Here is a 25,736-nt window from a genome sequence, read left to right as displayed (position 1 = left end):
CCAGAAACAAAGGGAAGAGAGACATCTGTAAAACTGAAGAGTCAGAACTGAGGTACTTCATGTACCTTGTTATTTGCCAGGTAGTCTGTGCAGCTGCAGAGATGACAAAATTATCAGCATTTGATAATTCTTGAAAACTGTGTTATATTTTATGTCTGTTTTTAGAACTATTAAAAATAAAGCACAACACAATTTTGATGATGATGATTTCCTAGCTTTTAGATGCTTTGGAGTTGTCTCAGAGTCCGGTACTGTTGCAGTTGGTGACAGAAATTCTTTGTCGGGAGCAGCAGCATGTTATGGAAGAGTTATTTCAATCGACTTTCAAAAGGATTGCCAGAAGGTAAGTCATTGTAGTCTAGAAATCCAAGAAACATCCATATTTTGTTTATGTGGGAACTTATCTTCTTTGTTCCAAAAACAGCTGAATGGCAATTGCACTTGCCACCAGACTTACTTTTTCTCTAAAACATCAAAACAAACCAAGCTGTTACTGTGACTTTTTAAATGTGCTCTAAACTAAAAGTATAAATGAGATTCCAGACTGAGAAAATGTCAGCGTTTTCCCGGTTTTGCTGCTGTTACTATAATTTAATGCAAATCCCAGGCACCATTGCAATTCACTTCTGAATCCTTCTGTATATATATCTAAACAATATTTTCTTATATAGCTATAATACTAGTATCAGTTGGGCAAAAATGTCAGTAATTCCATACTCAAGATTTTCTCATTTTTCTCAAGTGTTTTTATATCATTGGATTATTTGAATTTTGATCCAAACAAGGACCCCTGAAGTAATTGAGCCATCCACCTGCTGCCTCTCCGGGTGTACATTAACAGGATGCTGAATCAGCAGTGGAGTAACTGCGACTCTAACCAGGAACTCTGATATGTGATGCAGGCATCTCAAGCAGTTGCTTAACCACTGTACCAAACACCCACCCCCTTTTATTTCTTTTAAATTTACAGATATAGTGGGTTGAAGTTTCCCACATCACTAAGACTGTTTAGTTAGATACAATTTATTATTTTAGCATAAATATAGGGGGAAGGATGGCATATTTGATGACAGTGTTTACAGTAAGGGTTTGAGGGTAGGTGCTGTGGCAAGCAGGTAAAGACCTACAGCACCAGCATCTCATATGGACACCGGTTTGAGTCTTGGCTGCTCTGCTTCCAATCCAACTCCCTGCTAATCTGCCTAGGAAAGCAATGGAAGATGGTCCAAATGCTTGGGCCCCTTCCACCCACATGGGAGATCCAGAGGGAGCTCCTGGCTCCTGAAATCAGACTGGCCCGGCTCCAGCTGTTAGCTGTTGCAGCCATTTGGGGAATGAACCAGCAGATGGAAAATCTTTCTCTCTGTGTCTCCATCTCTCTGTAACTCTGCCTTTCAAATAAAATAAATCAGTCTTTAAAAAATAAATAAAGGCTTGATACAACAGCTTCTTCGAATTGTTTAACTATCAGTGAGTATTTTAAAGTTGTGTTTGTTTATATTAATTTGTAAATATTGATGTAAACTTGTTTGTTATATATTATCATAAAATTCACTTATTTTAAGTACATAATTCAGCGATTTTGGGGAGCTTTCCAGAGAGAGTGGTGAAACCATGACCATGGAGCATTTTTATCCTCTAGTAAGATCAACATGACCATTTAAAATTTATTCCCATTTGTAGCCCCCTAATCTTTTTTCTGTCTTTATAAATTTGCCTTTTTGGGCATTTTATGTAAATGGGAATGATACAGTACTCAGGTGTGATCTTTTATGTCTGGCTTCTTTATTCAGCATAATGAAGTAGCATGAATTAATAATAATTCACTTTTTTTAATCAACATTTTTAAAAGTCATAATTGACCAAATATTTGTCACAACAGAACATAATTTCTTTTTTGAGCACACAGGGAAAATTCTTCAGGAAAGACCATATGCTAGGCCATAAAACAATTCTTACTAAAATTAGAAGGGTTGAAATCATACAAAGCATATTCTTTGACCACAGTGAAGTTAAATTGGAAATCAACAACAGAAGGAATTTGGGGAATCTGAAAAATATTTCCAAATAAGCTACTAATTAATAACACATTTCCAAACAATCCTTCAGTCAAAGCAGAAATTATTAGAGAAATCAGATAGTAGTTTGATCTGAATGAAATAAGAATTAAAGCATATCAAAATCTGCTAAAGCAGTGCTTAGAGGGAAATTTACATCTTTTAATACTTGTGCTAGAAGACATTTCAAATCAATAATTTAAACTTTCTGCTTTCAAATCTGGAGGGAAGAAAAAGGAAAGGGAAGCTGAAGGAAGGGAGTGATAAAGATTAGAGTCAAAATAATGAAATAGAAACTGAAAAATGGGGGAGGAAAATTAATGAAGCTGAAAATTGGTTTTTGAAAAGGTAAATGGATTTGACCAACTATTAGCTAGACTAATCAAAAATAAAGAAAAAGCAAAGGTGAGTGAAAGGGAATGTGGCCCCTGACTGCTGAAATGTTTAAAAAATTGTGAGGTAGTGATGCCAGCATCCTACTAACCACTTCAGCAACTTAAGTGAAATGGGAAGATTCCTAGAAACTCATAAGTTACCAAAACTGTTGCAAGAAGAAATAAAAAGTCTGAATAATACCTCTAGCAAATAAATGTATAACTTATTAATACACATAGGTTTTGTTTTTTCCTTTTACAAAGGAAACCTTGACCCAGCTAGTTTCACTGGTGAATTTTATCAAATATTTAAAGAAGAAATAATACCAATAATGCTTAGTAAACTCTTAGAAAATAGAGGCAGGTAAAACTCTTCCCAGCTCTGTCTATGAGTCTAGTACCCTGACACCAAAGACAAGAAAAAAAAATCATAAGAAAACTACAGACCAATATCCTTCATGAATATAGACCCAAAAGTCCTCAAAGATACATTAGCAAATCAAATCCAACACCATATAAAAAAATACAGACCATAACTAATTCATCTCTGTCCAAAGAAAGTAATGCTAATTTAGTATCAGGAAATCAATGTTGTATACCATGTTAATAAAATAAAAGATGAAAAACACATCATTTCAGTCAATGCAGAAAAATTCTTGACAAAATAACACACCCATTCATGGTAAAACTGACAAAGGTCTATATGAAAGACCAACAGCCAACAAAATATATAATAATCAATGGTTGAATGCTTCCCTCTTAATACGGGGACAGGACAAGGATATTGTATCTCTCTGCTTATATTCAACATGATACTGAAGCTTTTAGCAAACGCAGTACAGTGAGGCAAAAAAAGACAACTAAAATTTTTGCTTTTTTTTTTTTTATTTGACAGATAGAGTTAGACAGTGAGAGAGACAGACAGAGAGAAAGGCCTTCCTTCTGTTGGTTCACCCCCCCCCCCCCAAATGGCTGCAACAGACGGAACTACACCAATCTGAAGCCAGGAGCCAGGTGCTTCTTCCTGGTCTCCCCTGTAGGTGCAGGGGCCCAAGCACCTGGGCCATCCTCCACTGCCTTACTGGGCCACAGCAGAGAGCTAGACTGGAAGAGGAGGAACTGGGACTAGAACCTAGTGCCCATATGGGATGCTGGCACCACAGGCGGAGGATTGACCAAGTGAGCCATGGTGCTGGCCCCAAAATTTTTGCTATTATTTATTATTATTTTCTCTTCTTATTCCTTATTTCCCTTTATGGAACTTTATTTTTTATTTATTTCCTCTTATTTTTCTTTCAGATTTAACATTATAGGAGCAGGCCTTGTGTCACAATGGGTTAAGCTGCTGTGTCCCATTTTGGAATACCTGGTTTGAGTCCCACCTGTGCTTGTAACCCAGATTGCTACTAATTCATACTCTGGGAGGCAATAAATGATGGCTCAAGTACTTGGATCCTTGCCATCCATGTGGGAGACCTGGATAGAGCTCTGGGCTCTTGGCTTTGGCCTGGCTTTTGTGGGCATCTGGGAAGTGAACCAAGGGATAGAAGTGCTCTGGCTCCCTCTCTCCCACTTTAAAAGAAATAAAAAAATAACGAACTTTAAAAATGTAGTAATTCAATCATTTAATTTAACTCATTTTCGTATTCTCTTGTTCCCTTATACTACAGATCTTACTTTTTTCTTTTACAATATTATCACCAATGACTTGTCATTACCTAATTGCTTTATCCTATAATGTACATGAAATATTTTCAAAAATAGCAATACCAGTATTAATACTAACAATAATCACATCTAATTTAAGTTTAAAATTTTCATTCTAGTTATAATGTACTTAAAATGTATACTCTGGGAGTATAATCAAATTTTGTGTTCTAAAGATATTTGATACAACCTGTTTGATTTGTGGTTATTATATCAATTAGGTACATTGTTTTAGTTGATTTTTAAGTTTTAGAAGTTGTTTATCTTATTTATTTATTTGAAAGAACAACAGAGAGACAGATTTAGAGAGACAGAGAGATCTTCCATTGACTGGTTTACTCCCCAAAAGCCTGGAACAGCTGGGGCTAGGAGTCTGGAACTCAATTCATGTCTCACACTTAGGAGGCAGGAACTCAAGTACTTGAGCCATCATCTGCTGCCTCCCTAGGTGCACATTGCAGGAAGCTGGATCAGAAAGGAGGCATGGGACTGGATCCCAGGTACTCTGATATAGGATGTGGGCATCCCAAGCAGTGGCTTAATCCACTGTGACCAAGTGCCCTCTCTTTTCTTTTCTATTTGCCCTTGGTTTTCTTTTTTAGCATGTAAATATTTACAAGATGCTAAAGTCGTGATTAGTGAGCTGATTGTAGACTCCTGCTTCTCTGTTCCTTTCCTGTTCCTTCCTTGCTCTCTTCCTCTGCTTGATGTCTTCTATACTGGCACAGAAAGGTCTTTTGCTTTTAAGATTGTCTTATTTAAAAGCAAAGTTGACAGAAAAGGAGAAAAGAGAGAGAGAGAAAGAGGGAGAGAAAGCACTGCTACCTGCTGGTTCACTTCCCCTGTTCCTTTTTTAAAAAAAAAAAAGTGTGTAATTCTTCATTGTGTGGAAATATCATAATATTTTTAATCAGTCTCCTACTGATGACTTTTGGGTTTAAAAGCCAAAATATTAAAAATATTGTCAAAGTGAACAGCCAATGGTTTATGTCATTTTGTATCTTACTAGTACATCTTTGAGGTAGATTCCTAAATAGGATTGTAATTCTGCTGCACATCTCCACATGCCTTCTATTGAGACTATATTGTACAAATTCTCTCCAGCAATGTGCAGAAGTGTCCATTTTATCACCATCTTGCCAATAGATACTTCCAAACATTTGGGTTTCTTTTAGGTTTTTTGATGAAAGGGTTACTGTAATTTGTGAAATATTAATTATGAAGTATTATGAGTGAAGTCGAACATCTTTTCATATATTTTCTGTTTATATACATTTATTTATTTTTTAAAGATTTATTTATTTATTTGAAAGAGTTACACAGAGAGAGAAAGAGAGGTCTTCCATCTGCTGGTTCACTCCCCAATTGGCTGCATCGGCCGGAGCTATGCCAATCTGAAGCCACGAGCCAGGAGCTTTTTCTGGATCTCCCACATGGTGCAGGAGCCCAAGGACTTGGGCCATCTCCTACTGCTTTCCCAGGCCATAGCAGAGAAGTAAAGCAGCCGGGTCTTGAACCAGTGCCCATATGGGATGCCGGCACTTCAGGCCAGGGCATTAACCTGCTGCGCCACAGCGCCAGCCCCATATACAGTTATTTTTGATAAGCTATATGGTGGCCCATTTTTATATTTATTTATTTATTTAATTTATTTGAAAGGCAGAGAGACAAAAAGAGATCTTCTATCTGCTAGTTCATTCACCAAATGCTTGCAACAGCTGCAGCTGCATGAGGCTGAAGCAAGGAGCCCAGAACTCTTTGCAGGTCTCCCACATGAGTAGCAAGGAACCAAGTATTTGAACCATCATCTGTTGCCTCCCAGCATGTACATTAGCAGGAAGCTGAAATAGAAACAGAGCTGGGACTTAAACCCAGGCACTCCAGTATGGGATATGGGTGTCCCAAGTTGCGTCTTAACTGTTGTGCCTAATGCCTGCCCATTTTATTTTTTAAAAATTATTTGAGGGACTGGTGCTCTGGTGTAGTGGGTTAATAAGCCTCTGCCTGCAGCTCTGGCATGCCACATGGGCAGGGGTTTGAGTCCTGGCTGTTGTCCCTCTTCAATCTAGCTCTCTGGTATGGCCTGGAAAAGGCAATGGAGGATGGCCCAAGTGTTTGGATCCCTGCATTTGTGTGGGAGACCCAGAAGAAGCTCCTGGCTTCAGATTGACCCAGTGAACCAGCGGATGGAAGAACTCTTTCTGTCTCTCCCTCTCTCTAACTGTAACTCTGCCTCTCAAATAAATTAATAAATCTTTAAAAAGCAAAAAAGCATGAATTCTACACGTCAAGCAGTCACCAAAAAAGAAAATATTTTCTGAGAATCAGCACACTTGCATATCATATGCTGGGACTGTACTAGACCAAAGCCAGGAGCTAGGAACTCAAAGTGAATCTTCCACAGGGGTGCAGGAACTTATTCCTTGATATATCACCTATATCACCACTGCCTCCCAGGTTCAACATAAGCAGGAAGCTGGAGATAGGAACCAGAACTGAAAACTCGAAACACAGGCATTCTATTATGGGATGTGAGTGTTGTAAGCTGTATCTTTTTTTTTTTTTTTTTTTTTTTTTTTTTAAGATTTATATTATTTGTTTAAAAGGCAGAATTACAGAGACAGAGATCTTCCATCAGCTGGTTAACTCCCCAAAAGGCTGAGTCAAAAACAGGAACCAGAAGCTTCTTCTAGCTCTCCTACCTGGTTGCAGGGGCCCAAACACTTGGGCCATCCTCTGCTGCTTTCCCAGGTCAGCTAGGGCTCGAACTGGTGCCTAAATAGGATGCTGGTGTTGCAGACGGCAGCTTTTCCCACTATACCACAATGCCTCCCTCCATACCTGTCAAGTTGTATCTTAACTGCTGTGCCAAATGACTGCTCCTGTCTTTTTTTTTTTTTTTTTGGCACAGGCATAGTTAGACAGTGAGAGAGAGAGACAGAGAGAAAGGTCTTCCTTCCATTGGTTCACCCCCGAAATGGCCGATTCGAAGCCAGGAGCCAGGTGCTTCCTCCTGGTTTCCCATGCGGGTGCAGGGCCCAAGCAGTTGGGCCATCCTCCACTGCCTTTTCGGACCACAGCAGAGAGCTGGATTGGAAGAGGGGAAACCGGGACAGAATCCGGCGCCCCAACCAGGACTAGAATCTGGAGTGCTGGCGCCGCAGGCGGAGGATTAACCTAGTGAGCTGCAGCGCCGGCCCCTGTTTTGTTTTTAAAAATTATATGAGAACTGGAGAGAGAACACTCCCATCCCTGTTGGTTCCCTTCTCAAATGTCTCCAACAGTTGGGCTAGGCCAACGGAACTCAGTATGAATCTCCCACATGCATGGTAGGAACTTACTTTTAAGCCGTCATAGAGTCTACATCAGCAGGAAGCTGGAGTCAGGAACCAGAACTGGGTGTATAACTGATTCTCCAATAAGGGATGCCGGCATCTTAACTGCTCAACTTAATGCTTATTCTGGCCCACTTTTAAATTAGATTTTTGTTCTTTTTCTATTGCTGCTTCTTCTCCATCTAACTTAATATTTAAGAGTTGGAGTTTTTTAAGTTTATTTTTTTATTTGAAAGAGTTACAGAGAGGGAGAGAAGAGAGAGATATCTTCAGTCCTGCATACCCATGTAGATGCTGGTTCCTGACCCGGCTGTTCCACTTCCCATCCAGCTCCTTGCTAATGGCCTAGGAAGAGCATCAGAAAATGGCCCAGGAAGAGCATCAGAAGTTGGCCCCAAGTATTTGAGCTCCTGCCAACCATGTGGGAGATCCAAATGAACTCCTGGGTCTTGACTTTGACTTGGGCTAGGACTGGCCATTGTGGACATCTGGGGAGTGACCCAGTGGATGGAGGGTCTCTGTCTCTCCCTCTATCTCTCTAATTATGCTTTTCAAATAAATAAATAAATAAATGAATCTTTTTTTAAAAAAAAAAAGAAGAAAGAATTACAGCACACTTGAATTTGGGGAATGTAACTTTCAATCATTGTAGTGCCCAGATGAACATTAAAAGCCTATGGAGCACTTAGGGCAGCCTGTCACTTTAAAATTGTATGATTGAATTACATTCTGAACAGTGTCTTTGCCCAACTTATTATCTAACTTCCAAGCATCAGAATTTTTAGCAGCATGTAGACCTACCCCTCTTTTATAGATGAAGACACCTTACAGATGATCATTCAAATATTTTATTTTCCAGGTAAGAAAGGGCCACATAGTAGGGCATTTTTCTGCATAGGAAATAGGAAAGGTGGTTCCTTGTTAGGGAGACACTGGAATTCTAGTTTCAGCCATAGAAATACAATCATTTTTTGACCTGAGACTCTTCCAAAGCCTTCCAGATGTGTTTTTAAGCAAGACCCGGTTGAGAATGAAAAAAGTGTTTTTTCCTTGGTGCTTAAACTTCTGGAGGTGAATACAATACGGTTTGTGTACAGATACTTTATGTAGTTCATGTGAGCTGTATATACATTCCTTAAAGTTGTATTTGTAATTCATGATTACTGGAATTTTCCTGTTATGCAGTGGACACACATAAAATATTTGTCCCAAGCACGGGCATCTGTGTAATTGTGTCGTCTTTTCCTAGGGGTTTATGTGTCACACAGTTAGACCTTCTGGAAAGTGTGTACCGAATGTTCAGAAAGGATGACCTGCTTCCAAGTATCACTCGCCAGGCGTTTGTAGACCGTGTGCTCCTCACTCTACTGTGGCACTGCAGCCTGGATGCTTTGAGAGAATTCTTCAGCAGAATTGTGGTGGACGCCATTGATGTGTTGAAGATCAGGTTTACAAAGGTCTCCTACTTCTTCTTAAATTAAACTTACTGTTTGGATATTGTATGTTATTTCCCACTTTACTCATTATAACACATCAATGCCTGTATCCGTGTTTAGACCAGGACAGCTGGGTGCCTTTTTATTCAAGAGATTTATCATGTTTGACTATTAAAATTAACTTTTACTCAAGGGGCATTGAGTATTACATTTGATACATTCAATATCTTTTTCATATTTAGAGATTCAAGATAATTATCTTTTACATTTTCTCAGTTGAATGAATCTACCTTTGACACTCAAATCACGAAGAAGATGGGCTATTACAAGATGCTAGATGTGATGTATTCTCGTCTTCCAAAAGATGACGTTCACTCCAAGGAATCTAAAGTCAATCAAGTTTTCCATGGCTCATCTATTACAGAAGGAAATGAGCTCACAAAAACACTAATTAAGTAAGATGTTGCATCGTTTTATATTTCATTTGATTTTTTAACATTTATATATATTTTTATGCATATGTGACTAAATGGTTTCATTTAAAATATTTGCTTTTTCTTATATAAGGTGGACTTTAATATGTTATTGGCCAACAGATATATTACCCTGTTCTCATGTTTTATAAAGAATAAAACTGGCCAGTGCCGCGGCTCACTAGGCTAATCCTCCGCCTTGCGGTGCCGGCACACCGGGTTCTAGTCCCGGTTGGGGCGCTGGATTCTGTCCCGGTTGCCTCTCTTCCAGGCCAGCTCTCTGCTGTGGCCAGGGAGTGCAGTGGAGGACAGCCCAGGTGCTTGGGCCCTGCACCCCATGGGAGACCAGGAAAAGCACCTGGCTCCTGGCTCCTGCCATCGGATCAGTGCGGTGCGCCGGCCGCAGCGCGCGGGCCGCGGCGGCCATTGGAGGGTGAACCAACGGCAAAGGAAGACCTTTCTCTCTGTCTCTCTCTCTCACTGTCCACTCTGCCTGTCAAAAAAAAAAAAAAAAGAATAAAACTATTTTTTTCTTTTACTGTTTCTTTTTCTACCATTTTTCCCCTGAGTAGCCTGATTTATTTTTAGTGATGTGACTTGTACTTAAGAAGAAATTTTAGGTTTTAGTTTTTCTTATTGTTTGAAATTTAAAGAAGTGATAAATTTTTTTTTATTAGATAGGTAGAGTTGTAGACAGAGAGAGAGACAGAGAGAAAGGTCTTCCTTCCATTGGTTCACTCCCCAGATGGCTGCTACGGCTGTGCCTATCTGAAGCGAGGAGCCAGGTGCTTCCTCCTGGTCTCCCATGCGGGCGCAGGGCCCAAGCACTTGACCATCCTCCACTGCCTTCCCGGGCCACAGTAGAGAGCTGGACTGGAAGAGGAGCAACCGGGACTAGAACCGGTGCCCATATGGGATGCCAGCACCGCAGGTAGAGGATTAACCAAATGAGCCACGGCGCCAGCACCAACAAGTATTCTATGAAAGTAACCAAAACACATATTCTTTTTTTTTTTTAAAGATTTATTTATTTTACTTGAAAGTCACAGTTACACAGAGAGAGAGGAGAAGCAGAGAGAGAGAAGTCTTCAATCCTCTGGTTCACTCCCCAAATGGCCGGAGCTGAGCTGATCAGGAGCCTTGAGCTCTTCCAGGTCTCCCATGCGGGTGCAGGGGCCCAAGGACTTGGGCTGTCTCTACTGTTTCCCAGGCCATAGCAGAGAGCTGGATCGGAAGAGGAGCAGCCAGGACTTGAACTGGCACCCATCGGGATGCTGGAACTACAGGCAGCAGCTTTACCTGCTACTCCACAGTGCCAGCCCCCAAAATACATTTTCTTTAAAACTGATCTTCTAATGAGGTTCCCCTTGTGGTACACATTCAACATGGACTTTGCCTTGCTAGTTCTTGCCATCTCTGTACAAATTTAACATCACTCCTTTTTCCCTAGTCCTTACTGTACCTTCTCCATGAGTGATGTCACCATCCTCTGACCTGCTTAAATAATGCACATGGGAGTCATATTTTGCTTTTCCTTCATCTTCTTCTTTCCATCCTCGAGGCATACCCTGTCAGTCACCAGATTTTGCAGTTTTATCATTTTAGTGTTTCGGAAACCAGTGTCTTTTTCTCCATTTGCCTTCCCTCGGCCTTGTGTTAATTTGGCTCCCTTGAGAGCCAGTGCAAGTGGCTCCTTTGGAGTAGTTCTCCCTGCTTCTACTCCTGCCTCTGTTCCCTGTCTATGATGCTACCAGAAGCATACTTTTTTCATATTATATACTTTCCCTTAACTTTCTGAAGACTCCTTGTGTGCATGGATTTCAAATTTTTTGCACCAAGATAAACTTTTCTTTTAATCCCATCTTCCATAAACATTTTCTTGTACCCTCATACAACTGAGGAACAAACCTGATTGTTTCATTTTCCTGCCTAAAACCCTTCATTGGTACTTGGTCTTTACTAGGGTGTAACCGGCCACATAGTCAGCATTTCTGGCTTAGTATGCCAGATGGTCTCCATTGCAACTACTGCATCATATGCAAAAGCAGCCATAAGTAATACCTATACCAATGGACGTGTCTATGTTTGAGGAAACTGTTTAGAGGAGAAATCAGCCACTGGGTGTACTTGTGACCCTGCAGGCTGAGTCTTCATTCCTTAGCACTGTGGATGCACTCTCCAGGGAACACCTCTTCTCACTAATGCTGACAGCTGCTGCTTTTATGCCTGTTCCCAGCACACCACTTGGCTTATCGCTTGTGACACTCTGCTTATAATGTCTGTGTACATTTCTCCTCTGGCTAACCTGCATTTCAAGGCTCAGATGTTTTCTCTGAAATCTTTTATTACCTTCTGAGAGTGGGGTGCTGTCTGTCCTCCTGCTTCTGTAGCTCTTTCCTTATTGTACTTATTGTGCAGAGAGAATCACCTATGCTGCCTTCGCTGTACCTGACCCTTGGCAGAGGCTGATCAGAATCAGGGATGGGGATAGGAGTCGGGGGTTTTGAGTAGTGATGTCCATGCCACATGAACCAACTTGTTACCTGGCTGTACTTTGCAGATTGTGCCATGATGCATTCACAGAGAATATGGCTGGGGAGAACCAGCTGCTGGAAAGGAGAAGGCTTTTCCATTGTGCTGCCTACAATTGTGCCATCTCTGTCATCTGCTGTGTCTTCAACGAATTAAAATTCTACCAAGGTTTTCTGTTTACTGAAAAACCAGAAAAGGTAGGCCTCTGCTGACATGTTCCCTATTGCTGTCTTTGTGGGTTTCAAAAGTTAGACTATATTAGTGAAAGGTACTCTGTAATTTGCAACTTCTTATATTAAAGTTGCAGAGGTGTTTTTGCTGTTCTTCATGGATATATTTTAAAGTTGAAGTGCTTCTCCATGAGTTACTAAGTAGCATTCATTCTATAGAGGCATTGCTGTAAGAATCTCCATCTGGGACAGGCATTGTGGTTTGGCAGGTTAGGCCTCTACCTGTGATGCCAGCATCCCATATGGGTGTCGCCTCGAGACCTGGATGTTCTACTTCTGGTTAAGTTCCCTGTTAATACCCCTGAGAAAGCAGATGGCCCAAGTGTTCATGGATATATTTTAAAGTTGAAGTGCTTCTCCATGAGTTACTAAGTAGCATTCATTCTATAGAGGCATTGCTGTAAGAATCTCCATCTAGGACAGGCATTGTGGTGTAGCAGGTTAGGCCTCTACCTCAATGCACCTGGGAAAGCAGAAGATGGCCAATGCCTTGGGCCCCTGCACCCATGTGGGAGACCTAGAAGAAGCTCCTGGCTCCTGGCTTTGGCCTGGCCCAGCTATGGCTGTTGTGGCCATTTGGGGAGTGAACCAGTACATGGAAGCTCTCTCACTGTGTGTCTCTCCTCTCTGTAATGCTGCCTTTAAAAATAAATAAAAAGGTGTCACATATATTAATTCTAAAAAGATTCTCCATTGTTCACATATTCTTATATCTTAATTTTTGGATTTATAGAACTTGCTTATTTTTGAAAATCTGATAGACCTGAAGCGCTGCTATTCATTTCCTGTAGAAATCGAGGTGAGTGAAATTTTCAGTTTTGTTTCTAAGTTTAAAAACCTTATCAAGTGCACACAGAGAAAAGCAAATATGATGTTGAACATATTAAACTGCCAATATTCAAGTATGCTCTCTAGTATAAAAACTGACCATTTCATGTAGTTTCTAAAAAGCTGGCAACCACAAAAACTGGCAGTTTAAATCTGATGTTTCACCGCAAGCAACCACAAGAAAACGTATGGGAATTGAGCTTTTCCCCTCTGTCGTGACTAGTGAAGAAAGAATATTGCCAATCAAAGTAGTTATTAGTATCTATACCAGAAGTTATTTTCTGAGTACATTGCTCCAAAGAAACTGAGATCCGACTGATGTGAATTATGGCCTTGTGGCCTTGATTGAATGACTTGGCAGGACAGCTGGGTAGTCATAGGAGTTACTGGAAGACTTGATCTGGCCAAAGAGACAAGTTTAGTGTTAGCCATGCTCAGGTTGACATGCTGGCTTTAGTAATTGTTGAGAAGGTGGTGGCTACTGCCCTTGTGTCCCGTTGGAAGTGGAAAACTGGGCAGAGGACTGAAATCAAACACCATTGGCCTATACATTTTGCTGCATAGTATTGACCTCGACCCCATCCTAGCATTTTCATCAGTGCTTGTGGGTGCTTATTTCCTGCCTTGTGCCCTTTTGAAAGAAGACTGGGATTTTCTTTTAGGCATATGCTCAAAGAACTAAATAATAGCCACAAAAAACAGTTCCAGTTTATAAAACACCTAGATACTTGTCCTGTTGTATCTAATCTTTATGATGATGCTGTAAAGTTAGCTTTGTTGTTGTATCCTAATCATGTAATTGGGTGATTTGGGTTTTTTTTTTTTTTTTTGCCAGATTGCTACTAAGGTAGAGAAAGCTTGGCCATGATTCTAAAATATTTTATATTGTATATTTGTTTTGTCTCATAGGTTCCTATGGAAAGAAAGAAAAAATACATTGAAATTAGAAAAGAAGTGAGGGAAGCAACAAATGGGGATTCAGGTGGGTGTTTTCAAAATAATGAAAAAATTCTATTAATTGGTATTTTTATATATGTAGAAAATATTGGGGTGAGTGCTGTGGTGTAGTATGTAAAGCCACCACCTAAAGTGCTGGCATCCCACATGGGCGCTGGTTTGAATCCCAGCTGCTCTACTTCCAATCCAGCTCTCTACTATGGCCTTGTAAAGCAGTGGAGGCCGGCGTCGCGGCTCACTAAGCTAATCCTCCGCCTTGCGGCGCCGGCACACCGGTCGGGGCGCCGGATTCTGTCCCGGTTGCCCCTCTTCCAAGCCAGCTCTCTGCTGTGGCCAGGGAGTGCAGTGGAGGATGGCCCAAGTACTTGGGCCCTGCACCCCATGGGAGACCAGGAGAAGTACCTGGCTCCTGCCATTGGATCAGCTCGGTGCGCTGGCTGCAGCGCGCCGGCCACGGCGGCCATTGGAGGGTGAACCAACGGCAAAAGGAAGACCTTTCTCTCTGTCTCTCTCTCTCACTGTCCACTCTGCCTGTCAAAAAATAAAAAAAATAAAAAAATAAAAAAGTAAAGCAGTGGAAGATGGCCCAAGTCCCTGGGATCCTGCGCCCGTTTGGGAAACCTGGAAGAAGCTCCTGGCTCCTGGCTTTGGGTTGCTGTGGTCATGTGGAGAGTGAATCAGCAGATGGAAGATCGACCTCTCTCTCTGCCTCTGCCTCTCTAACTTTGCCTTTCAAATAAATAAATAAATACATCTTTAAAAAATAAATAAATAAATAGAAAATATTTTAAATACCTCAGGAGTAAAACACTGAAATTGGGTTTGAAAAAACATTTTAAGCTTTATTTATTTATTTGAAAGGCAGAGTTAGAGAGAGAGAGAGAGAGAGAGAGAGACAGAACTTCCATCTGCTGGTTTATTCCTCAAATGGCTGCCTTGCCAGAGCTGGGCTAATCCAAAGCCAGGTACCAGGAGCTTCTTCTGGGTCCTCAAAGAGGATGCAGGGGTTCAAGGACTCAGGCCATCTTCTGCTGCTTTCCTAGGCACGTTAACAGGGAGTCAGATTTAAAGTAGAGCAACTGGGACCCATACTGATGCCCGTATGCGATGCTGGTGCTGCAAGCAGCGGCTTTAGTCTCTACACCACAGTGCCAACTCTGAAAAGTGTTTTTTTTTTTTTTTTTAAAGATATATTTATTTATTTGAAAGGCAGAGTTAGAGCAGAGAAAGAGAGAGAGGTCTTGTATCCACTGGTTCACTCCTGAAATTACCTCAACGGCCAGAGCTGTGCCGATCTGAAGCCCAGAGCTTCATCTGTGTCTCCCACATCGGTGCAGGGACCCAAGCACTTGGGCTGTCTTCCTTGGCTTTCCCAAGCACATTAGCAGGGAGCTGGATCTTAAGTGGAGCATCCTGGACACAAACCAGTGCCCATATGGGATGCTGGTGCTATAAGCAGCGGCTTTACCTGCTACGCCACAGCACTGGGCCCTCCGTGAGCTTTTTGAAGTACCCATGTGTGTCACAGTTTTTTAAAGTAAAAGATTAGCTTGATGTTTCTTTGATTACACATAGATCAAATTATTCATATACATTCAGAAATTTGCATTAGAATACAAATGCTACCCTACCACCCCTCTGTTCCAAACTTCTCGGAACCTGTTTGCTGCCTCCCCTGCTGCCCTACTGCCTACTCACTCTGCTGCAGCAGCATAAACTGCTGCTGTGCCTTGTGGGTGCCAGGCCTGCTTTTTCCCCAGGGCATTTGCACTTGCTGTTCCCTGCATGCCTCAGGACATTGTCTGAAATATCAGGGTCTGAAGGAGGCCCTTCCTGGCCTTCCTATTTGTTATCAACTCTCCATCCTGCTGCATGTTCCTTATTGCAGCTTTTCTTCTTCATAGGTTTTATCACCATTTATTGACTTGAGGATAAAATTTGAACCAGTTTTCTAAATTCCTTACATATTTGGATTAGCTCTTTTCCAGTAGTATTTCTTCCCACATTTCTGTTAGGCTTAGTGGACAAAGTGTACAATATCAGAATTTTAATGTAAAAAAATTCTGTTCAAAACTGGATCCAGTTTGGAGCCAGTGTTGTGGCACAGCAGGTCAAGCACTGCCTTTGTTGTCAGCATCCCATATGGGAGTGTCAGTTTGAGTACCAGCTGCTGTGCTTCTGATCCGGCTCCCTGCTAATGTAGCTGGGAGGCAGTGGAAGACAGGCTCCAGGATGGAGTTCCTGGCTCCTGGCTTCAGCCTGGCTCAGCTCTGGCTGATGCAGGTATTTGGGGAATGAATCAGTAGATAGAAGATTCTCTCTTTGTATCACTCCCTTTCTCTGTCACTCTTTTAAATAAATAAATAATGGTTAAATCTTTAACTGGTGATGAAAATCTTACTTAAAAGTATCTATTTTAATATCATTTGAGCTTAGAGAAATGTTTCTGATTGGTTTTGAATACATGTATTTTTTTAATATATTTCAGATGGTCCTCATTATATGTCATCCTTGTCATATTTGGCAGACAGTAGCCTGAGTGAGGAAATGAGTCAATTTGATTTCTCAACTGGGGTTCAAAGCTATTCATACAGCTCCCAAGACCCTAAATCTGCCACTGGTCATTTTCGGAGACAGGTGATCACATCGCCCATATTAAAAGAATGTTGCTGAAGTTTGTAAAGGGCAGGGTGGGGGGCTCAGAGTATGCCTTGTGATTGTTGGAGGAAGCGAGGTAGTCCTGGGACAGAAGTGTAGATCGGGGAATTTTCCCAATATCCAAGCCCTAGCCTTTCATCCCGTAGACTCAGCAGTCAGTTTTCATCAGCACAGAAAGGAAGTTAGGAGATCAGAAATCCAAGCAGCAGAGATGCCCTGACCTGATGAGACCCCTGAGGGTGACCATACAGGTGGGTTAGAGGTCAGCATAGGCACAACTAACCTAAGTTGTGATCCCAGTGACATGACTGCACAGACAGGGTCTATGGTCACCATAGCAGAGATGGTCTGACTTGAGGGATTACCTGGGGGAGTGATTAGGCAGGCAGGATCTGGGGACAGTCTGGGATGTAAGGAAGACATGGGGTCCTATTTATCTTTTAGTTGTTTAATAGCAAACCATGCTGGCTCTATTTGATATTGTTATAACCTTGTCAGTTGTTCTACGATAATGCCCCCAGTTGTGCACTGACATTTCAACACTGCACTTCCTGCTTCTTAGGAACATCCAGATTCCAAGGTCCAAGGTGATGTCCTGGAGTTAGAGATGGATGAGCTTGGGCAGCACGAATGCATGGCCCCCCTGGCTGCCCTGCTGAAGCACATGAGAAAGCTGGTCCCACCCCAGGCAGAAGAGGTACTTTCCCCAACTAATTTAATTATCTCTGTTGATGCTATTCTCTGGTATCTTACCGAAAAATGATCTTTTACTGTTGGAGGTAAACCAAATTGCATGTCGAATAAATACAGTTTTTTGTTGTTCATATCTTACTTTATCATCATTTTCTTATAGAATCAAATGTGAAGGTTTTTTCCCCCTTTCTTTTTAAGGTAATTTTGAGTGTTTGATTTCAGGGTTCAGTGTCAAGAGATCTTCCTCCTTGGATGAAATTTCTTCATGACAAACTAGGAAATCCATCAGTGCCATTAAATGTTCGTCTCTTCTTAGCCAAGCTTGTCATTAATACAGAAGAAGTAAGTAATTTGTCATTTCTTTAACAGTTCTTTACATCTACTTAAAAAACCACAACAAAGGGAGATAGAAAGGGACAGAGCATGACATTTTTATTCACTGATCCACTGAATAGACAGTTATATTTATGTATTTATCTAGTTATTCAACATCATTCTTTTCTCAGTTTCTTTTTTTTTTTTTTTAATTTTTTATTTGAAAGAGTTACAGAGAGAGGGAGAGGCATAAGAAAGAGAATCTTCCATCCGCTGGTTCACTCCCAAAATGGCTGCAAACTGGTGCCCATTGCTGGTGGCTGCTTTACCCACTATACCACAATGCTGGTTCCTCTTGATTTCTCTTTTTTTTTTATTTTTATTTTTTTATTTTTTATTTTTTTTGACAGGCAGAGTGGACAGTGAAAGAGAGAGACAGAGAGAAAGGTCTTCCTTTGCCGTTGGTTCACCCTCCAATGGCCGCCGCGGCCCGCGCGCTGCGGCCGGCGCACCGCGCTGATCCGATGGCAGGAGCCAGGAGCCAGGTGCTTTTCCTGGTCTCCCATGGGGTGCAGGGCCCAAGCACCTGGGCCATCCTCCACTGCACTCCCTGGCCACAGCAGAGAGCTGGCCTGGAAGAGGGGCAACCGGGACAGAATCCGGCGCCCCGACCGGGACTAGAACCCGGTGTGCCGGCGCCGCTAGGCGGAGGATTAGCCTAGTGAGCCACGGCGCCGGCCTCCTCTTGATTTCTTTACAAATGAGTAGGTTAATTTTTATTGAGTTAGAAGTCATCTTTTTTTGTTTTTGTTTTTTTAAACTTTTATTTAATAAATATAAATTTTGAAAGTGCAACTTTTGGAGTATAGCAGTTTTTCCCCCCATAACCACCCTCCCACCTGCAAATCATCCCATCTCCTACTCCCTCTCCCATCCCATTCTAGTTAGAAGTCATCTTAACGAGGCTATCAGCTTTCTTTGTTTATAGTCATCATAACTAGGCTGTGTTAGGCTATCAACCTTCTTTGTTTATAGGAGAAAAAAATGGTTGAAAATATTCCTATTACCAACATATGAGAAAGAGCTGCCTTTGCCTTAGGTCGCTGCTATTTGTCTACTTCTGGCATACCTCAGTTAGACCTTCTTCAACAGTGGGAGTTAGGTGGATCTCACAGCAAGCCCTTATGCTAAGCTTGGGGGCATGTGGTGGGAGTTTGCCATAGAAGAGGCCAAGCAGAGGCAGCCCTGGAAGACCCACTGTGTGTCTGCACCAACTGCATGGAGCACAAAGGGCTGGGCTTGAACAAAAGATGTCTCAGGGACAGGCATGCTGGACCAGGCTACTGCGAGCCGTGCAAGGTGTGTGGCTCATTGGTCGAGTAGTAGTGAGCCCCTGAAGGGCAGCAGGGGTGATGGGATCCATTGTGCCAGATAGCAAGTTCTTCTGGGCACTCTGCAGATGCCATGAACCCAAGGCTGGGCCCAGCAGGAAGCCCTTGAGCTACTGCTTGGGACTGCAGTGGGGCCTGCTTTCCTGAGCGTCTTGTGTGATTTCTGGCTCCTGGGGTTGCTGTTGCAAGGTACAACAGACTGGAGGACTCAAGCAGCAGTTCTTAATGTCAGATGTCCAAGATCCAGGAGTCACAGTGTTGGATCTTCCTGAGGGCTGGGAAGCAGACTCTGGTCTAGGTCCATCCCAGCTGCTGGTGGCCTCAGGCATCCTTTGGCACATCAGCTCATTCTCCCTCAGTCTTCACACTGTGTTCCCTTATGTCTCTCTGCCCAGATTTCTCCTTAGGAGGACACCAGTCAGATTGCATTAATGCTTACCCTAATGGCCTCACTTTAACTAAGTTACCTCTGTAAAGGCTGGTCTCCAAATACAGTCACATTCTTAGGGTTAAGACCTCAACAGCTTTTTGAGGGATACAGTCCATACCATAATACGTGGGGTTATATGTGATTTCTAGCCCAAGTTCCTCTAAATGCTGTCTTGATGGCTACCAAAAAGGAGCCAAATATGTGGGGTTTTTTGCACCAAAATAAACTTATACTTTAATTCTATTTTCTGGGGCTGGCGCCCTGGCTCACTTGATTAATCCTCCACCTGCGGCGCCGGCATCCCATATGGGTGCTGGGTTCTAGTCCTGGTTGCTCCTCTTCCTGTCCAGCTCTCTGCTGTGACCCAGGAGGGCAGTGGAGAAAGGCCCAAGTGCTTGGGCCCCTGCACCTGCATGGGAGACTGGGAAGAAGCACCTGGCTCCTGGCTTCGGATCGGCACAGCGTGCTAACCATAGTGGCCATGTGGGAGGTGAACCAATGGAAGGAAGACCTTTCTCTCTGTCTCTCTCACTGTCTATAACTCTGCCTGTCAAATAAAAATTAAAATAAATAAATAAATAAATAATTCTATTTTCCATGAACTTTTGAAAGTATGCCTTCATATTTGAAAAAGAGAAGGTAGAAAGCTTAAGAAGGTAGACAGCTTGGACTACAGTCTTCATTCTGTTCTTTGCCATCAAAGTGACATTCTCTTAGAATTCCTAAAATAGGGCCGGCGCCGTGGCTCATTTGGTTAATTCTCCACCTGCAGTGCTGGCATGCCATACAGGCACCGGGTTCTAGTCCCGGTTGCTCCTCTTGCAGTGCAGCTCTCTGCTGTGGCCCGGGAGGGCAGTGCACCCGCATGGAAGACCAGGAAGAAGCACCTGCTCCTGGCTTCGGATTGGTGCAGCACCATCCTTGGTGGCCATTTGGGGAGTGAATTAACGGAAGGAAAACCTTTCCCTCTCACTGTCTATAACTCTACCTCTCAAAAAAAAAAAAAAAAAAAAAAGAGTTCCTAAAATAAATTAATGGAATTTAGTATATGGATGTGTTTTTAGATTTCAGAGATTTTAAATGTATGACATAATAGAATGATTTCTTTAATATAGGAAGGGCCGGCGCCATGGCTCAATAGGTTAATCCTCCACCTAGCAGCGCTGGCACACCGGGTTCTAGTCCTGGTCGGGGCGCCGGATTCTTTCCCGGTTGCCCCTCTTCCAGGCCAGCTCTCTGCTGTGGCCTGGGAGTGCAGTGGAGGATGGCCCAAGTGCTTGGGCCCTGCACCCCATGGGAGACCAGGAGAGGCACCTGGCTCCTGCCTTCAGATCAGCGCGATGCGCCAGCCGCAGCGCGCCAGCCGTGGCGGCCTTTGGAGGGTGAACCAATGGCAAAAAGGAAGATCTTTCTCTCTGTCTCTCTCTCCTCACTATCCACTCTGCCTGTCAAAAAAAAAAATATAGGAAGACATGAAGCACTGGAGGCACATGTGACTACTTAATTTCTATAATCTCATTTTCATATGCATATGCATCAAATAGAAGTATAATTTTTTTAAAGATTTATTTTACTTATTTGAGAGGCAGAGTTAGGCTGCAACAACCAGGCCTGAGCCAGGCTGAAGCCAGGAGCCAGGAACTTTGTCCAGGTCTCCCATGTGGGTGCAGGGGACTTCTGTAGCTGCTTTCCTGGCACATTAGGAGGAAGTGGAGCAGCAGGTAAATATGGGATGCCAGCATTGCAGCCAACGGCTTTATCTGCTGCGTCACAATTTTTAAAAATGTTTATTTATTTTTAAAGATTCACTTATTTATTTGGAAGGCTGAGTTACTGAGAGGCAGGGGCAGGGGCAGGGGCAGAGGCAGAGAGAGAGAGAGAGGTCTTCCATCTGCTGGTTCACTCCCCAAATGGTTGCAATGGCCGAGCTGGGCTGATCCAAATCCAGGGGCCAGAAGCTTCTCCCGGGTTTTGCACATGGGTGCAGGGGCCCAAGAACTTGGGCCATCTTCTACTTCTTTCCCAGGCCATAGCATAGAGCTGGATTGAAAGCAGAGCAGCCAGGACGGTACCCATATGGGATGCCAGCACTGCAGGCAGTGGCTTTACCCACTATGCCATAGCACCAGCTCCTTAAATATTTATTTTTTAAAGGATCATGCAGTTAGCGATTTTTTAAAAAGATTTATTTATTTATTTGAAAGTCAGAGTTACACAGAGAGAGGAGAAGCAGAGAGAGAGAGAAGTCTTCCATCCTCTTGTTCACTCCCCAATTGGTCGCAATGGCCGGAGCTGTGCTGGTCCAGAGCCAGGAGCCAGGAGCTTCCTTTGGGTCTCCCACATGGGTGCAGGGCCCAAGGGCTAGGGCCATCTTCTACTGCTTTCCCAGGCCATAGCAGAGAGCTGGATCAGAAGTGGACTAGCAGGGATTCGAACTGGTGCCCATATGGGATGCCAGTACTTCAGGCCAGGGCATTAACCCACTGCACCACAGTGCTGCTCCCAACAATTAGCAATTTTTAAAAAGATTTACTTACTTATTCAAAAGAGTTCCAAAGAGAGAGAGAGAGAGAGATTCCATCCTGTTCACTCCCCAGAGAGAGAGAGAGAGAGAGAGAGAGAGATTCTATCCTGTTCACTCCCCAGCTGGCTACAACAGCCAGTGTTGGTCCAGTCTGAATTCAGGAGTAAGAAGCTTCATCAGGTCTTCAAGTAGGTGGCAGAGGCCCAAACACTCGGACCATCTTCCAACTGCTTTTCCCAGTCTGTTGCCAGGGAGCTGGATTGGAAGTGGAGCAACAGGGACATGAACTGGTGCCCATAAAGTGTGCTGGCGTTGCAGGCAGTGGCTTCACCTGCTGTGCCACAACAATGGCCCTGATAAAGTAAAATTTTAGCTGATGCAGAATATATTTCTGTATTAATGTGTTGGTTATTAAATGATTCTGTGATGTTTGATTTTCCATTCTCGTTCAGGTCTTTCGCCCTTACGCAAAGCACTGGCTCAGCCCCTTGCTGCAGCTGGCTGTTTCTGAAAACAACGGAGGTGAAGGGATTCACTACATGGTGGTTGAGTTAGTGGCTACTGTTCTTTCCTGGACAGGCTTGGCTACTCCTGTGGTGAGCATTGACACGTTTTATATATTGTGATGTCTTATTCCTTTGCTGATAGCCTACAGAGCCCGCGACAGAGTCCCACTCTGCTTAGTGATGTTGTGTCATGTTCATTAAATGGCCTCATGCTGCTTTGGTTTAGGTTTCTTTTTTCTGCTTCTGATAATTCCTCTGACTGTGCTAAGCTATGAGGGAGAAGGCATGAAAGGGCCCATCCCATGTTCTTCATACAACAGAGCCCTTCAAGGGTCAACACAGACATGGGGTCATCTCACTGATGAGGACCCCAAAGCAAAAGGCTCCCCCAGTTTTATGGACCCTGAGTAGGGTGAGGGTTCTGAGTCAGGGAGCTTTACCCACTGGCCCCCATGAAGAGGTCTCAGCATAGGTCGTATCCAAGGAAATGCTGATGTGCAAAGAGCGAGGCTGGCCAGGCCTGGGCCCTTGAACCACAGCTCCTTTGTAGACTGCAGCACACACTACATCATGCCCTGTCCGGGTGTGGAGGCCGCGTCCCTCAAGGCCTGCAGGGAAAGCCTTTGGCATTGCTTGTGGTCAGCCCTGAAAAATCACGCTGAGTTTTTTAGCCAGGAGCCACTCCTCAGGAAAAAGCCAGGATTCTTTTATAAATGGACTTTTGGATTAAACAAAGTACTTTTCTGGAGTGGAATGCTGCATGTTAATATAGGCTTTCTGTATCTTTTCAGGGGATCCCTAAAGATGAAATATTAGCAAATCGACTGCTTCATTTCCTAATGAAACATGTTTTTCATCCAAAAAGAGCTGTTTTTAGACACAACCTTGAGATTATAAAAACCCTCGTTGAATGCTGGAAGGATTGTTTAGCCATCCCTTACAGGTACTCAACTACTACTCTCTGTCATGTTTAGACGTTTCAGTTTAAATGTAGCATGCCGTAAATGAAATGTAATCGTGTGAAGTGATAGGAGGAAGATGATTTGAAACAGTCCATTTATAAGGCAATCATTTTACTGCTAATGAGACTATAGCCTCCACAGTTTGACCCCAGAGGCCTCTCTGGCTGGTCGTTGTCTCTGGTGACCCCTGTTGGGTCCCTCAGGTTGCTCTGACTTTGCCCCATGATGGGCAGGTAGGGTATGCCCCATCCTGCCCTGTCCCGGCCCAAAGGGGAACATGGGAGTTTTGTTTGAGTCCTTTGAGCATAGCCTGAGGCAGTTAAAGCTTTCAAAGTTTTGCTACTAATTAAGGGAGAATTGTACTAGGTAATTAGAAAAATACAAATATAAAGCAGCCTATGTTCAGACAAGGAAGTATAATCAAGAAGTGGGTGTGATGGAAAAGAAAAAGTATTTCTTACCTTGAAAAATAGCTCCAGGAAATTCTGTATTTGTCTTCCTGCTTCTCATTTTATTACATGACCATCTCTGTTTTCTCTGCCATGCTTATGTTTCAGGTTAATATTTGAAAGGTTTTCCAGTAAAGATGCCAATTCTAAAGACAACTCCGTAGGGATTCAGTTACTGGGCATTGTGATGGCCAATAACCTTCCTCCCTATGACCCCAAGTGTGGAGTCGAGAGTGTCATGTACGTGTTCTGTTTTTCTGTTGTGATTCTTTTTTAAGCTAAAATCTACCTGGATTAGATTGACAGACTTGAGGATGGTGCAGTTTCCATAAATTTAAGGAACAGAACCCATGTTAAAAATATTTCTACCTAAATTTAGTTGGATAAGAGGTCATTTGAGAGAAGAAATAAATGTGTCTGGAGTGAATGAGGGCTGTGTGTTTGTAAAGGGAGTGTGTTTTCTTCCTGTAGGTGTTGACAGGTCCCAACTGTTAGATGTTTCCTTGTTTTGTAAGCAACATCTTCCTGGGAGAGGCGCAGTCCCGGGCCTCACTGTGACAGGGCCCAGGCACTGACCGCCCTGTCCCTGGGCTCTCTTTCCTGCACCCCACTGTGCTCCAGCCCAAGATGATATTATTCCTCAGGGCAGGGTGCATGTGATGGGTATGGGGAGGGGCTTTAGTCAGGTAGTTTTGGGACATCCCCAAAGGGCCTTCCTCTGTTCCTGCCTGGTTACTGCCCCCAGCTCTGCCTCCTCCAGGGAGCGCTTCCCTCTCTGGTTCTCCCCTGTGTCCTGCCTACTACCAGTCACACCAGTGCAGGTGCCATACCTAGCAAGTGACCTGGGGTCCGAGACAGCCAGATGCTCAACACAGACTCAGGCACTTGCTCTCTGTTAGTCTGAGCTGTTTTTGTGTGTGTTGATTTCCTTACCAGGAGCAACCTTTCAGAGTTGCTGTGAGGCTGATAAGGTGCTGCTCCCGACAGTCCCCTCACATAGACCATCATTGTATTGTCCTTGTCCTGTCACAGGAGATGGCTTTTGAAAGGGAGTTGGTGCCTCAACATCCTGAATACTAGCTCTTTCCCTCAGTGTGGGTTGTATGGCTTCTGGCTTTGGCATGTCTTCCATCAGTAACAGTTCCATGTTATTGCATGCTGGGCCTCCTTGTGTCACCATGGTTATGATGTCAGAACCTACATACGTGTTCAGATATGTATTTGCATGAGTGATTTGCATCATGTTGCTGTGTTTTTATCACCTCAAACAGCACAGTGGATTCATTTATGTGTTTTTTTTTTTTCTGTATTTGTTATAGGTACTTTCAAGCTTTAGTCAATAATATGTCCTTTGTAAAATATAGAGAGGTGTATGCAGCAGCGGCAGAAGTTCTAGGATTCGTTCTCCGATACATTACTGAGAGAAAAGATGTGAGTGTGCAATTTTCAGTGAATGTCTCTGATTTGTTGCTTATATGTATTTCCTGTGTGTTGTTAGGAGCAAGGTGGGTGCCTACATTTATTGTTTCACGCTCTTTCCTACAGTGCTTCAGATAGAGTGCTCAGATTTTTTAAAACGGACATAAGATTTTTTAAAATTTAATTTTGTTTTAAGCATCATCACTTATATTTAAACAGAAATAGATCATTAAAAGTGTATAAACATCAATCGCAAACTGTAGTTTTTACTTAAGCAGTTGCATGAATGAGGCTGTAAGTTTCTTCACTGACACCCCTATTTTAACTGTTGAACAAATTGTACTTAACAGTAGTAAAAATGTAAAAATTCAAATTTAAATATGAAAATGTGAAACAACAACAAAAAAAGAAGAGGAAGTATCTTCATTACCAAACTGATTAACAAATTTGCAGACACTGA

General features: G+C 42.8%; 1 protein-coding gene across 10 annotated transcripts in view; it reads left to right on the top strand.

Annotated features, from left to right (window-relative positions):
* PRKDC (protein kinase, DNA-activated, catalytic subunit) overlaps window positions 1-25,736 on the top strand; it is a 177,743-nt gene that overhangs the window by 76,472 nt on the left and 75,535 nt on the right. For all 10 annotated transcript variants that reach the window (XR_011389983.2, XR_016235620.1, XR_016235617.1 and 7 more), the window contains 13 exons: window positions 216-343; window positions 8,723-8,930; window positions 9,186-9,364; window positions 11,943-12,111; window positions 12,878-12,943; window positions 13,882-13,954; window positions 16,418-16,566; window positions 17,150-17,284; window positions 17,503-17,622; window positions 22,393-22,536; window positions 23,238-23,389; window positions 23,966-24,097; window positions 25,177-25,288. Coding sequence is in view for 5 of the 10 variants with exons in the window: in XM_070076562.2 (XP_069932663.2) it covers window positions 216-343; window positions 8,723-8,930; window positions 9,186-9,364; window positions 11,943-12,111; window positions 12,878-12,943; window positions 13,882-13,954; window positions 16,418-16,566; window positions 17,150-17,284; window positions 17,503-17,622; window positions 22,393-22,536; window positions 23,238-23,389; window positions 23,966-24,097; window positions 25,177-25,288 (1,767 nt within the window). In the remaining 5 variants the exon portion in view is untranslated. The remainder of the gene's footprint in view (window positions 1-215; window positions 344-8,722; window positions 8,931-9,185; window positions 9,365-11,942; window positions 12,112-12,877; window positions 12,944-13,881; window positions 13,955-16,417; window positions 16,567-17,149; window positions 17,285-17,502; window positions 17,623-22,392; window positions 22,537-23,237; window positions 23,390-23,965; window positions 24,098-25,176; window positions 25,289-25,736) is intronic.

Source organism: Oryctolagus cuniculus, chromosome 6 (genome assembly GCF_051225735.1).
Source record: "Oryctolagus cuniculus isolate XC-2025 breed Fujian yellow rabbit chromosome 6, ASM5122573v1, whole genome shotgun sequence".
In the NCBI taxonomy this organism is placed as follows: Eukaryota; Metazoa; Chordata; class Mammalia; order Lagomorpha; family Leporidae; genus Oryctolagus; species Oryctolagus cuniculus.
Note: the sequence above shows the minus strand (reverse complement) of the source record. Positions and strands in the feature narration are given on the sequence as shown.